Below are 13,514 nucleotides of genomic sequence, written 5' to 3'. Positions count from 1 at the left end.
ATCAATATTTTTGACGATAAATCATATTACGTTACTCCATCGAATATAAAAATCATTTTTGAATGAATAATTCATATATGACTGTAGATGATGAGTATACCGATCGGTTAAGGTAGTATTTCAGGGCGTTTTTCAGGCTGTCGCGTCGTATGCAGCCCACGGGTGAGTGGACCGGTGTACACCCTACGACTGGAAGAAACTCCGTACCGCACAGAGGAGCGCGCTGCTGACGGTGACTGGCGCGTATAGGACGGCCTCACACGAAGCACTCTGCGCAGCGGCGGGAGTTCTTCCTGTGGACCTATTATTGAGGGAAAGAGCAGCGTGCTACCAAGCCAAGAAAGGCATTCCGGTCAGAATAGGAGATGTAGATATAGACCCCGCGAATCCGCGCGTTGGTAACAACGGCCGCCCGATCGAGGCCGTTGAGGAAATAAAAACAGAGATCCGAAATCTCTGGCGGAGTAGGTTCGAGCGGGCTTCAACCGGGAGAAACGCCTTTGCGTTCTTCCCCGATACTGCGGCGCGCCTGGAAGCTAAGTGGGTCGAGTGCGACCACTGGGTCTCGCAGGTCCTGACAGGGCATGGGCAATTCCGGTCTTATCTTCATGACCGGTGCCTTGCCCAATCACGCAACTGCAAGTGCGACCAGGCTGAAGACACAGTCCAGCACCTCATCATGGACTGTCCGATATATGCACCACAGCGGGAGTGCATCGCGGGAATAATCGGGAATCGCCCATGGCCCCAGGCGGCACAAGCGCTAGTGTCGTCCAGGGAGTCATTCGCCGTGTTCGCGGATTTTTGCAGGGAATGTATGTGGTTGAAATGCGTGGAAGCGTACGCGGAAATTAGAAATCGCGGCGACGATGAGTGAACGAATGAATGGGACCAACCCGCTCTGGTTGACGGAGACGAGAGTCGCGGGACAGGAACCCGGTAACCTTCTCCGGGTAACCCTGTCCCGGTTGGAGAAATGAATGAGAATTAGATTCACCTCTTCTCTTTTCTTCCTCTTCTTCTTCTATTCTATTTCTTTTAATCCCAAATACCCTTATCCACTTTTCACATTCTGGGTGTCAGGCTGACACCAAGGACCACCGCCCCGAGGTTCCCCGCGGGAGCCATGCCTGCGTCAGTCACTTGTGACCTGGCGCCGTCATGGTTGCAAAGTGTCCTTCGGCCATCTGAACCGGCCGACAGTATGGATTTTTCCAAACCCCCCCTTGGCAGTGGGTAATGGCCTAAGTGTTTGTTATTATGTAAGTAGAGTAGATTAATAGGCCATGCGAGGTTTCCGAAAACCATAACCTGGCAAGGTTGTTTTCATAATACCGCATTGAGTGTAGGTGATGAGTCATATAATTATTTGATTTTCCACATATGTAATCTACGTTTCCCACACCACCCATTTCCTGTGGGAGAAAAACATTTTTTCGGGACCTTCACCCCAGAGAGCCCCCCAGCGCATCGAAGCCGTCTTGAAAGAACATGCCGACAAAAAAGAAACCTGCTCGGACACGTCTGGAGAAGGGGGAGGGGGAGAATCCCGAGTGGAAATTGTGATCAGGTCCAAACCAGGATTGGATCTAGTTGCACCTGATGTTGGATCAGAAAATCAAATGATGATGGGATGAAGCCCTGATCAGTAGTGTAACGGCGTTATGAATCAGGATTTGATTCAGTAATCAGTTTCAGACTGGATCAAGTTTCCGGTTCTGAATGGGATCAGGTTTGTCGAATCAAGGTCAGATGAAGGTTGAAAAATCTAAATTGGATTCAATTTCATTGATTTTTATTTATATCGCAAATCCTTTATAATATCAACATTTAGTAAATAAACGGCTACAATATATATAGAACCTATAGTTAAAGCATAACAACATATTTTAATTCTATAACCAATTTAAATTATTTTGATGACAAGTTTTTCGTAAAACACTTGACGTCCTAAGATTGACTGGCTCATGTTCTACAGGTCCTTAATTTTCCCTATTCCCATTGACATCTTGAATGGCATTGTTGTTGTTAGGACGTTTCTTGGAAGACTTGTAATTATTCATGGCCGTGCTCAAAGCTGAATTTAATTCCTTCTCCTTTAGTTCAGGCTTCCCCTGATGTGAAGCTTCTGCTAATTGAGCTGAAAATTATTACAAAAATCATTACAAAATCATTTGTTTGAAACGTAAACAGAAAATCACCAGGTTGAGAGTCAGATCAGTCGAGAAATTTCGGGTAACCTCGGGGTCATTGGAATTCGGGGCCAGTTCGTGTAGAACAACCGCAACGCGGACAGTTAGTTTTGGAACACTCAATCAGAGCAGTTCTTATCTATAGATTGTGTCCAGAGTCCTTATCGAGAAGTTAAATTCGGGGGTTTAGATATGTTATAAGAAACGTATAAGTTTACCGGTTTTTTCAAGTACATCATCTATTAAGACTTTATTTTGTAAAATCACCGGAGTGTTAGCATTTCAACGAATAATTAATGAGATACGAAAGGCGATAAATTCCACGCGACATAATTTGTAGAATAAGGACACAAGGCTCACGTCTAATAAAGTACTTCATCAATAGGTTTCGTGGACCATTTGTGATAATAATTCTTTTCCACCACAAATTGTCCCACTTGCCCTAATCCCAGCAAATTGCATAGCTATTCCTCATACATCATTCATTCCAAAATATTAGATTATCTTTACAAAAAAGTACCTTTTACGTACTTTCACAACTGTAAATCAGTTATCAGTCCTTTTCGTTCCGTTTTCTTCTGGGCAGTATAATGTTCGAGAATATTTTTACTCATCAAACTTCTCAGTATCTTTCCGATGCTGTATTTCAACTTACCATTGAGGTTGATTTGGGCTTTTAAGCCATAGTACTGTAACAGAAATAAACAATAATGAACATCATATGGGCATATATTTAAATGATCAATAATTTGGGCATAGCGAATATTATTTTCAATTGAATACTTACCACCAAATTGCGATATTCCGGATTATCTCGAAGCATATCATTGAAGATGGCGAATTCTTCCAGAGTCTCACAGAAGTATTGATGAAGATCTCCGATCGGAGCTCGATTCGCAGGCATAATAACGGCTTCAGCATTCTGTTGTTTTATTTCATTATTCCCCGCAAGACCGCGGACTAGCTGTGATTAAATCTGACCAACCGCTGCTGTCAAAGATCACGCATGTGTATCGATACATTGTCGACGAGTATCCTCTATCTTCTTGATGTCCTCATCACACCAGCATGGTTTCACTACTCATGGAATGAGATCTTCGTTGAAGATGAAGATAAACACGCGTACGCTTGGATAATTGAGGTTATGGATAACTATCGTCTCGGTGATTCAGGCATATAATAATTTAATATATTTATAAAATTGAGAGGTAAATAAACAAAAGTTATGAATTTGTCTGGAATGATGAAAATAATTTAATACTGAAACATTCAGATTTGTGATATTCCCTGAAACCATCTACAAAATTATATGTTCATAATTTCACGTGCAAAAGCGATTTAAAATTCACACGCAAAGTCAGCATATATACAAAATCTGGTAAATGTCTAGTATCACCCCCCCCCCCCACGGAATGTCGTTCTGATTTTTGCAGTGTCAATAGATTTCGAACTCCTGATAACGAATCTGCAAACCGTTTTGTGGGGAAACAATTAGTTTCCACATAACGTTGGAATTTGTATACCGCTCTCTGCATTACCCAGGGCCACGGCATGGACGTGGCGGTTGACGGCCCCATAACAACACATGTTGGTACATTTAGAGACAATGAACAATACAAAGAGATGTTATAATTGGCATTCACTCACCCAGGCGCAGCTAATCCCTCCAGAGGTAAACATAGCCTGTTACCTTAAACGTCTTGTGTTGATAATAAGTGTAATCTTCGCCACTGCTGCTTCTAGCAGCAAATTCAATAAATAGAAGAGAATTTAAATTTGTTTACACTATTATCACCTAAGTCGATGCCTGATCTTTATTCCTTTGGGTACGGCTATCACCTTGAGTTATTGTAGATTCAAATTCCCGTTTGCGGTGTAATGTTTGGCCATTGTTTCCCATCATTGTGTCACTCTATCCTGGAATGATACGCTCCTCTTAAATACGAATTCACACAGATATCCTTGGTAATGGTCTTCACTTGTGCCGTATCTCTGGAGTTGTCCTTCGAGGTCTCTCCATGATCTCTCAATATTTTGTGTGTGTCACAGGATCCACAAAATTGATTGAATGGTTTACTGTGAAGTGATGAAATCCTTCATAGGGCACTTCACCTCTCTCAGTAACACTTTATGTTCACGTAAGAATTCAACTAGCACTTCGTAATTCTCACTAACTACAAAGATCTCACTAAGCTTCATGTGATTCAATTCGCGTCGCATTCTATACTGATAGAGGAATCACTTTAAGACTCCTGATAGCCTCAGAACCCGTCGAGTTTACCCGATCCCCGTTGTACACAAGGATCGGCAAAATCGCCGGTATAATTCCCGGGGGGGCTATAATAGACATTTACCCAAAATTTTATAATTTCATTCTCAGGTTTTTTCCGGTTCAACCTGAAATCAATTGCCTCACATTCCAGCCTAGTCAGAAATGGTTCATAACGCCGTCTAATGGCTGAAATCATATCAGGAAGATAAGAATTTGGTCCGTTTTATTTCAGGCGACCTGACATCAAATTAAGGCCATGCCCATTAGATCAGGACCTGATCATAATTGACCTGCGTTATTTTTGATTACACAAACCAGATCACGATTTGATCAGTTTTTCATCCGGGATTACTAGCTCAGGCAAACCTGACTATTGTCGGGTCCAATATTGATCCAACTTGAGGGTCGCCTGACGAAATTTCCACTCGGCATGGTCTCTTGCGATTAAGAATGCAGTAACTCCAACCCCAAGATGGCTAGAATGGGGATAATGCTCGATGGGGGTGTTCTAAAGAGTGATGTTGGATGAAGATTTTTGGGAGTTGAAAACAAATTATATGTGTTTGTGATTTGGATGGGTTGAGTTTAAGTCACTATTAGATGCGCCGCATCTGGAAATCATCGGCTGGGGCTTGAATTCCTTTTCGTTGACGTTTCCCAGGTTTTGCTGTGCCCAATGACGATAATGTCGTCAGTGAATTCTGTAGCGAAGTGGTAAACAAGAATAAGTACATTTTTTTTGAAAATGGGTTTTTTGTTTAAATTGAAGCATAACATTGTTCCGGAATTCCTCACAAAAGGATTTAGCTGAAAATTGATTTTTGGTGCCAGTATCGAACGAAAATAATGAGGATAAGTGAAATTATGACAGCGCAAATGAAGATAAGTTGACATATCCTCGGAGGTTGAGTTGCTGGGAAAGGATAAGTTGACTTATCTTAGTATTTTTACTCGACTTGCTTCATTGTTTGAAATCAACTCAAAGCGATCCTTGGCGTAGTTTGTTGCGTGCTTACCTCTGAAAACAAGCCGCTCGAAACAGACCTGGTTCAAATCCAGCACTTGACAATTTATTCAAACAAATCATCAATAATTCGTTGGGGATTTCGGGACAGTAGTTAGAATTCACATACTGAGTTTCCCGGCGTATGAGTCGCACTATTCTCGCAGCAGAACCTCCAAGAAATTTCTACCTTCTCACTTGAGCCGGACTCAGATATTTAAACTGTATGAGGAAGCATATCCTGATCAAGCCGTTTCGAGATAGTCATATGAACAAGAGATCAAGGCGCATGATCTCTGATTCCCCCACCCCACGCTATCAGCGTTACCGACTTTTCCCTCTGCTCCGATTTTGCAGCCGTAATGTTCGGTGCCATACCGACAAGTCCGGCTGTAAAATTAGTTCCGGCGCTACCGCTAGCACATTTCGTGGTTAATCTCCCGGGATTGGCACTGCTAATCTTCCCTATGATCTCTGCTACATACGCAGGCTACAGTTCTCCCTATATATTCCAACTCCCATTTCAACTATCTATACGCAGTTCACTAGCAAAATAAATTTTACAACTTCGTCTCGTTTCAAAATACATGAGTATAATATTACAGCTAATCACCCGATGATCTCAGTCAATATCCATATGTTACTGAGTGTAATCTTGCTTAGACTAATACTCGATTTCCTGACTCAATTTCTAATACATTCTATTTGTTTTCCAGCACTATACATTCAATATAATATTATATAATAATATAATATAATGTACATATTCCTTATTTCAACTTTAAATATCGCCTACAGCACCGTCGATAATTTTCCGCAATAATGAAGTAAACGGTTTGATCACCTCGTGTTTTTTTATTCCACTCTATGATTCCAATGAAAAGTCTTATCACACACATTTCCTCAATTCCACTTCAAGGAACTTCAACATAAGTGGACAACTCTTTGGTATTCGCAGTGTTTCCTATATAACAAGTTACGTCGTGTTTACCGCTGAGTTGCGAGTACGACGATGGCGAAGTTCTTCTATTGGGTTGTGCTCCTTATAGTTCTTATACTCCAGATTGTGGCGGGTGAAATACGAAACGTAGGATGGTGGAAAAATGCTGTCTTCTACCAAATTTATCCGAGAAGTTTTCAGGATGATAACGATGATGGTATTGGCGACTTGATAGGTGAGTCCGAAAAACTAAAATTACGTTGCTATGCAAGTATTGAATATGATACAATATAAGAACGCTTCTTCATTGAGAATCATCAGGTCTGTTTATCACCATTGGCTTTTACCATATACGAACTCTTTTCCCTAAAAGAAAACGCTGATAGGAAGGAATAATAAATAACAATGAAAATAACCATCATTGTTTCTCATCTTCAAGGAATCACGAAGAGATTGGATCACTTTAAAGACGCAGGAATCGATGCAATATGGCTGTCACCGATTTATGCTAGTCCTATGGTAGATTTCGGTTATGATATCTCCGATTTCAAACAAATTCATCCAAATTATGGAACGGAAGCCGATTTCGAAATGCTAATAGCGAGGACTAAACAATTAGGAATAAAGGTATCGTCTTGATTTTTTTCGAGCTTAGTATTATAATGAGAATGCGTTATGGGCTATGGAGATCTTAATGTGGCCGTATACATTTTCTGATCCGTGTCATGGCACAACTTGCACTGCCTAGCTCATTTTCTTCACACTTATCAGAATATCTTTGCTGCACTGGATACGTAATAGAGGCTTCGAGACCGCAATACGAAATTCCCCTCTTACAACAATATAGGGAAATTACCTTTTCCACTTGCTGTGAAAATAGAATTATTACTAGTTGATAAAGATAATTCTTTGACTTCATTCTCATTATTTAGCAATATAATTGTAAAGATGAATAAATATAAATATATTAATTGTACTTCAGCTTGTTCATTTACGACAAACTACCATTGGTGTCAGTTTACACATCGCACAAGCCAACGCAGTCCCTTATTTGATTAATTAGTTGATGAGGGCAAACCAAGAAGATTAAGTTGAAGGGTTGTTATCCCTTAATACTTATTGATTTTCTTTTGTGATGTATTATTAGGTAATCATGGATTTAGTACCCAACCATACATCTGATGAGCATGAGTGGTTTCAAAAGAGTCTTAACAATAATGACACGTACAAAGACTACTATATCTGGAAGGATAAGCCGGATAATAACCGAACTATCAACAATTGGATCAGTGTTTTCGGAGGATCACCCTGGACATGTACCTCTCGACGGACACAATGCTACTTTCATCAATTTCACTACAAACAGCCAGACTTAAACTTCCGCAACGCCGATGTTCGAGAAGCAATGAAAGTGAGTATTATGCATTGACTAAAGATATTAGGTTCCGAAAAAGCACGTAGAATGTAGGTCTTGACCAAAATGGACTGACACATGGCAAAAATCCGGGTGAATCAAACAGAAAAATTGAGTTATATCGAGTCATACTTTGTTAATTGAAACAAGTAGTATTTCCAAATATATCATACCATTTTTCGCTTTAACATAAATCGATGTTCCAATGTGATTCCAACATAGGTAAACCCAATGTCGTTATACGTAAATTAAACTACTTTTAGAATTGTATCCGTTCCGATATCCAGTTTGACGCACTCGGATTCCATGGGGTTCAATTAAGGTGAAAATTGGTTCAAGGGGAACATTTTTCACATGCGGCAACCTCTACTTCATCAAGGTTTTCTAGATATTTAATCAAGGCTCGATACCTCAAATCCATTGCAGTCAATGCACAGGCAGAGAAAGAGTTGGTGTCCAATTGCACACCGCTAGAATTTCATTAAAAACACTTGGAACAGACGGTTTTTGCATGAGAATATGTGATATTTTCACAAGAGAACCAAAATTTTGCGAAGCTAATGATACGAGAATGAATCAAGTCGACTGACAAACGATGCGGTAAAAAGCTTTCATTCTGAAAGTACTTTACTCTCTGATGCGTATAATACATCCGAAGGATTAAATACCGGCATGTGTTATGATTAAGCACGTTTACAACGCCAAACGATCGGAAATATACTTTTGCTATTTTATAACGAGAGACAATGACATTCTCTTTAGATGCAAATTGCATTCGAAGGTATGAGACATTACAGCAAATGTTAGACATTCATAATGTCCCGCACATATTTTCCATCTCTCATTTAATATTCTCATCTACGCAGAATGCATATAGGGTTTTTTATATTTCTAACCACCTCAAAAAAAATATAACAATAATGATCAATATTGACGCATGAGTAGAGTAATAAGATTAAGAAGGATGATAAGATTACTTGAATCAGGCGTTAATCACTGTTTTATTGCAAAAGATAGGAGAATACGGATGAGATAGCGTTTTTTTTTAAATTTTATCGAATAAAATCAGAGTGAGTCAATGGCAACTAACGTGATTGTAGTAGGTAAGGGTACAGGAATACCGCTTTCATTGTTTACCAATGTGTAATTCTGAAGTATAGTCTGAACTCCCAGTCGATGAGAAAAAAATACATGGCCGAATGATATGCAAAATTTTTTTCAGCCCTGTATGAAAAAGGCCACTTTTTTTGTAAAGTGGGTCTTCTCCCAGGTATCTTAGAGTAGTCGAAAGCATCCACTGTTTTCAACTTACAAAAAAAACATCGAACAAAAGTGTATTATTGTTCGATAAATGGGCTGACTTGGGAGTCATTCCAATCTGGAGAACTGGGCTTTATCCACTCAATCCTTTTTGCTGAAACGATAAAGAATCGAGACCAGGAGGTCGTACTAACGTTGTCCGAAAGTTGCCCAAATTATGTGCCACGCAATAGTTCCATGGTAGTTATAGGTGGTGCCTCGATCGGTTTACTCTAGTAGTTGTGTTAGTTAATAGATGTACGTAAATGAAAAATGCGTACTAAAAATCTGAGTGAATGTAAATCTCAAATCATTTTATTTCAAATCGATGGATTTTATGGGTATGTATTCTATCATTAAATGTCGATAACACTGATGAATAAATTGTACATAAGACTTGCTCAATTTCAGGAATAATGGACAACCAAAATTCTTTAAAATTCTCCGCTGAGTAAACTAATGGCAAGTTTTAAAATTTGAAAGGATCTCTAGACTGAGGGGAACTACGTGTACCGACTTAAAGAAATTAAATCTAGACATCGGGGAAGCAATTGAATGAGCAATGGAGGATATATAAAGAAATAAAATGTCCCAAATTGTCGATAATAAACCAGACATTTTTTTTTAAGCGAAATTCGTAGAACAATACTTTCCTCATTTAATTCTGAAACATACTAGAAATGAAAACGGTTTTACAAGCGACTCTGCAGCGTGCTAAATTCCATTTATATCACAGGGTTGTAAGTGGTGAAGTTAGTTGTGGTTTGTTTTTGAAAAGCATTGTGTTTAAAAGAGAGAGAAAAATCACCCAATTCTCCAGCGAAGAATTCGAGAACATTCAAACTGAGGAATTCGTCTCGAACTTTCCAAAGTCTTGTGTTGCTAATCCCATCAAAACAACCCTTGCGTATATAAAGAGACCCAAAAACAGATATGCTCACTCAGTCTCAAATAGTTCAACGGTCAACAGTGAATACGCAATTAAATCAATAAGCAATTCTCGATCGAATATATTTATTCGCAAATTAGAACCGGACTCAATTTATACAAGAATAGTGTTCTCGATAATTATCAACTTGTCCATGACCAATTAGAGTTTATCGTGAAGATAACTAATTATCATTATTAGTTATTAAAATTTAAATAGTTTCTCTCAATATCCTATAGATGGATAAAAACCTACCACGCGCTAAGATGCGTCCACTCAACGGAAGTTTTAACCAGTTCAACGTATTCGATTAACGGACGCACAAGTGCTCCTTATTCGATTCCAAATTTAAGTGAAACTCAATCCTTAAGCGCGTAATTAATTTATCTATCAATTTGAGTACATCAGTATTACCAGTATTACGCGCAGTGAAACCAAGAAAATCACCTGTACAAAATTCTCTCAAAGACACGAGGTCACGCCTCAATTATTTTATAATAAACTAAGTGCATCCCCCATAAGTTTCTCGTGTCTCGCGTACTTTATTTTCTCCACCGATCCCAAATCGGCAGCGCATCCTCGTCTCCATCTCAGACACATTGCAAAGCTCCGACTCTTTATGCAAATATGGATAAAAAAAAGTTTTTTTCATCCCATCATATAGAACCTAGATAAGCTCTAGCCTTCATGGTAGAGATTAAGATGAGGAGACCATGATATCATCCATATCAATCATTAGTAGATGAATGCAATGTTAATATACCATTTCCGAATTCCACTAAATACACGGAGAGAACCACTTTTAGGTAAAAATTAGACCGCTAGGGGGCGAAGGTTAGCTTTATGATAAAAATTAGCTTCCCAAGTTCAATTTTTCCAACAAAACTTGAACTAAAAAGTGGTTGATTGTCATTTCGTCCCACATTTCTCCCTTTAGAGGGCTGATTTCTATTCAAAATTTATAATTGTCCGCAGGACGTAATTAAATTCTGGTTGGACAAAGGAATTGATGGCTTCCGTATTGATGCAGTTCCCCATTTATATGAAGACGAAACTCTCCCGGATGAGCCAAGGACCAATGCCATTAATGTCACCGATAGCGAATATGCTTACTTGGATCATGTCTACACCAAGGATCAGCCGGAAACATATGACCTGGTTGCGTCCTGGAGAAAAATCCTGGATGATTATGCGAATTCAACCAATAGTGATGAGAAGGTTGGAATTTGCCTAATTTTACTTATAACATCTGTTTCAAATAACTATTCTTACAAATTATTAATCGCAGGTGATGATGACAGAGGCATACACAACACTGAAAAATACCACAAAATTCTATTCCTTCGGTTCCCACGTTCCATTCAACTTTTTCTTTATAACTGGTGCAAATCAATACTCCAGTCCACATCAGTTCAAGTCAATTATTGATGCATGGTTAAATGAAACAGCACTTACCGAAGGAGCGATTGCCAACTGGGTGGTGAGTATTGGATTTGTGACAATCAATGTTACATTTTGATGTGCATGGATCAACGCCATTAAATTATCATTTTTCGTACTTTGGCTGTTTTATGTGGAGTCAGATATGGATTAGAGGGTTCAACTAAATTTATTTTTACAGCTTTATGATGGACCCACTCCAATACATTCCACAAATTCAAAATTTTCTCTAAAACCTAACGCACTGAGAGAAAAATACAATTTTTGCCAAACAAATATTTTACTGACGAAAATTTGAAGCGAATATTGGAATAAAAATTTCGGGCATTTGGTTCTTCGAAGCAAATATGATTAGCCAAATTATATTTTGTTCTCAGTGTGTAATAATGGATGATAACCAATACCAGGGAAATCACTCCCGAAAAACTATCTGCAACATAACTTTCATTGTTGTCAGATGCGGCTGCTCTTTCTTCATTGGCATGTTACAGATCATATATAATTAATTTCATAAATCGAATTATGTAGATGGGTAATCATGATCGACCCAGAACAGAAAGTAGATATCCAGGGCGAGGTGATCAGATGACAATGCTTGCCATGATCTTACCAGGAGTTACAGTTACATACTATGGTGAAGAAATTGGCATGATTGATAAAACTGACATTACTTATGAAGAAACACAGGATCCTGCTGGTTGCAGTGCTGGACGCGATAAATACAAAGAAAAGTCACGTGATCCTAACAGAACTCCGATGCAGTGGGATAATAGCACAAATGCGGGTGAGGGTCTGCACGAAGACGAAAAACAGAAAAAAAAAGCTAACAAGATAGATACTCGCAAAAAACAATTCATTTGTATGAGCTTTTCACATCGTATGAGAGTAATAAATACTATAATAATATTAATTCCTCTCAGTGATTTTAAAAAATTTATCAAACGCAAGGATAACATTACTTGAAACTTAAAAATTTACCATTCAGCCTCAAGAATTCTTCCATGAATGCTCAAATATGTGTAATTCTTTGTACACATACCGCATTTTATTTTAATGAACAATTATAGTTTCACCTAAAGGTGGTATGGTGAACTTTCACTTTTGTCCATTTTAATGGTCTTCCCTTTAGAGCTCAAAATGACTATCCTCTCTTTTGGTAAATTTTGCTGGGCAAGCTACCATCATTTCTATACATATATATCCTCCGCCAAACGATATAGTTCATTAAACGTCAATTTTTCTTCACAAGTTCTTATTACAATATGTGTTTCTATAATTTATTCTTGAGTCTCTTTTCATTTTCCTCCACTAAATCCTTCATTTTTTGCAGGTTTCAACTGGGGTACAAGCCCATGGATTCCTGTGCACGAGAATTATTCTATGCTAAACTTGGCTGCACAAAAAGCGGCAAAGTATTCACATTATAAAATTTATCAAAAGCTTATACGCTTGAAGAAGACAAAAGCAGCCCTTATGACAGGTCAAACGCAAGTTTTGGCCTCAAATGACGGGAAATCGCTTTCGGTTATAAGATCTACGGATTCAGAGGTCGTCATACTGATAATAAACTTCTCCAATACGGAGACTGTTACCGTTAATGTGCTAGACCAAGTACCCACACTTGCTGCTGCTGCTGGATTGGTGGAAGCTGCTACTCTGGGTTCACCGATCAAAGAAGGGTATGATTATCACTCTTCATAAAATCAAATCACTGAAGCTGAGTATCCAATTTGATGTTGGAATTTGACAATGAGGTAATCATTTTTTGTAGGTCGACTGTGAACCTCAGGAAGGTGCCCATCGCAGCCAAACAATCTTTAGTCTTGTCGGCCAAGAATAAAAAATAAAATGTTATGTAACGGAGGTGACTAGATTGGAACAATCGCATTATCGTCAGTCCTGTTTTTCTTCATTCAGTACTTTTCCTTATGTTGTTGCCTTATTGTTAATTACAACATGAATATATATTCCATATACCCGAGTAATAAATCTAAAAATAAGTTGACTCTAATCTTGTTTCCATAAT

The 13,514-nt window shown here is 38.7% G+C and overlaps 1 protein-coding gene and 1 long non-coding RNA gene across 4 annotated transcripts; one reads left to right on the top strand and one right to left on the bottom strand.

The window, feature by feature from the left end:
• Positions 1-1,901: 1,901 nt before the first annotated feature.
• On the bottom strand, positions 1,902-6,276 carry LOC135172910 (uncharacterized). 3 transcript variants are annotated; one of them, XR_010301210.1, is made up of 5 exons: positions 5,481-6,276; positions 4,032-5,165; positions 2,980-3,925; positions 2,713-2,881; positions 1,902-2,140 (listed from the first exon to the last, which is right to left on the bottom strand). It is a non-coding gene; the product is annotated as an uncharacterized LOC135172910 (long non-coding RNA). The 3 variants fall into 3 exon arrangements; XR_010301211.1 differs by having other exon boundaries at positions 2,724-2,881; positions 2,980-5,165; XR_010301209.1 differs by having other exon boundaries at positions 1,903-2,140; positions 2,980-5,165; positions 5,481-6,275.
• Positions 6,277-6,455: 179 nt separating this feature from the next.
• On the top strand, positions 6,456-13,493 carry LOC135172903 (maltase 1-like). Its single transcript, XM_064139408.1, has 8 exons — positions 6,456-6,642; positions 6,847-7,034; positions 7,555-7,818; positions 11,024-11,266; positions 11,337-11,528; positions 12,017-12,272; positions 12,819-13,167; positions 13,260-13,493. Exons 1-8 carry the CDS (start codon positions 6,480-6,482, stop codon positions 13,333-13,335), a joined length of 1,731 nt encoding a protein of 576 aa, XP_063995478.1. The 5' UTR covers positions 6,456-6,479; the 3' UTR covers positions 13,336-13,493.
• The last annotated feature ends 21 nt before the right edge of the window (positions 13,494-13,514 follow it).

The sequence above is a fragment of the Diachasmimorpha longicaudata genome, chromosome 2 (assembly GCF_034640455.1).
Source record: "Diachasmimorpha longicaudata isolate KC_UGA_2023 chromosome 2, iyDiaLong2, whole genome shotgun sequence".
Classification (NCBI taxonomy): Eukaryota; Metazoa; Arthropoda; class Insecta; order Hymenoptera; family Braconidae; genus Diachasmimorpha; species Diachasmimorpha longicaudata.
This window is presented reverse-complemented; position numbering and strand designations above follow the sequence as displayed.

Excerpts from the sequence above, each read along its gene's own strand:
- LOC135172903 (XM_064139408.1), top strand. The coding sequence starts at position 6,480 with ATGGCGAAGTTCTTCTATTGGGTTGTGCTCCTTATAGTTCTTATACTC. Across the intron at positions 11,267-11,336 it reads CAACCAATAGTGATGAGAAG|GTGATGATGACAGAGGCATA; the intron begins GTTGGAATTTGC and ends TATTAATCGCAG. Across the intron at positions 13,168-13,259 it reads GGTTCACCGATCAAAGAAGG|GTCGACTGTGAACCTCAGGA; the intron begins GTATGATTATCA and ends CATTTTTTGTAG.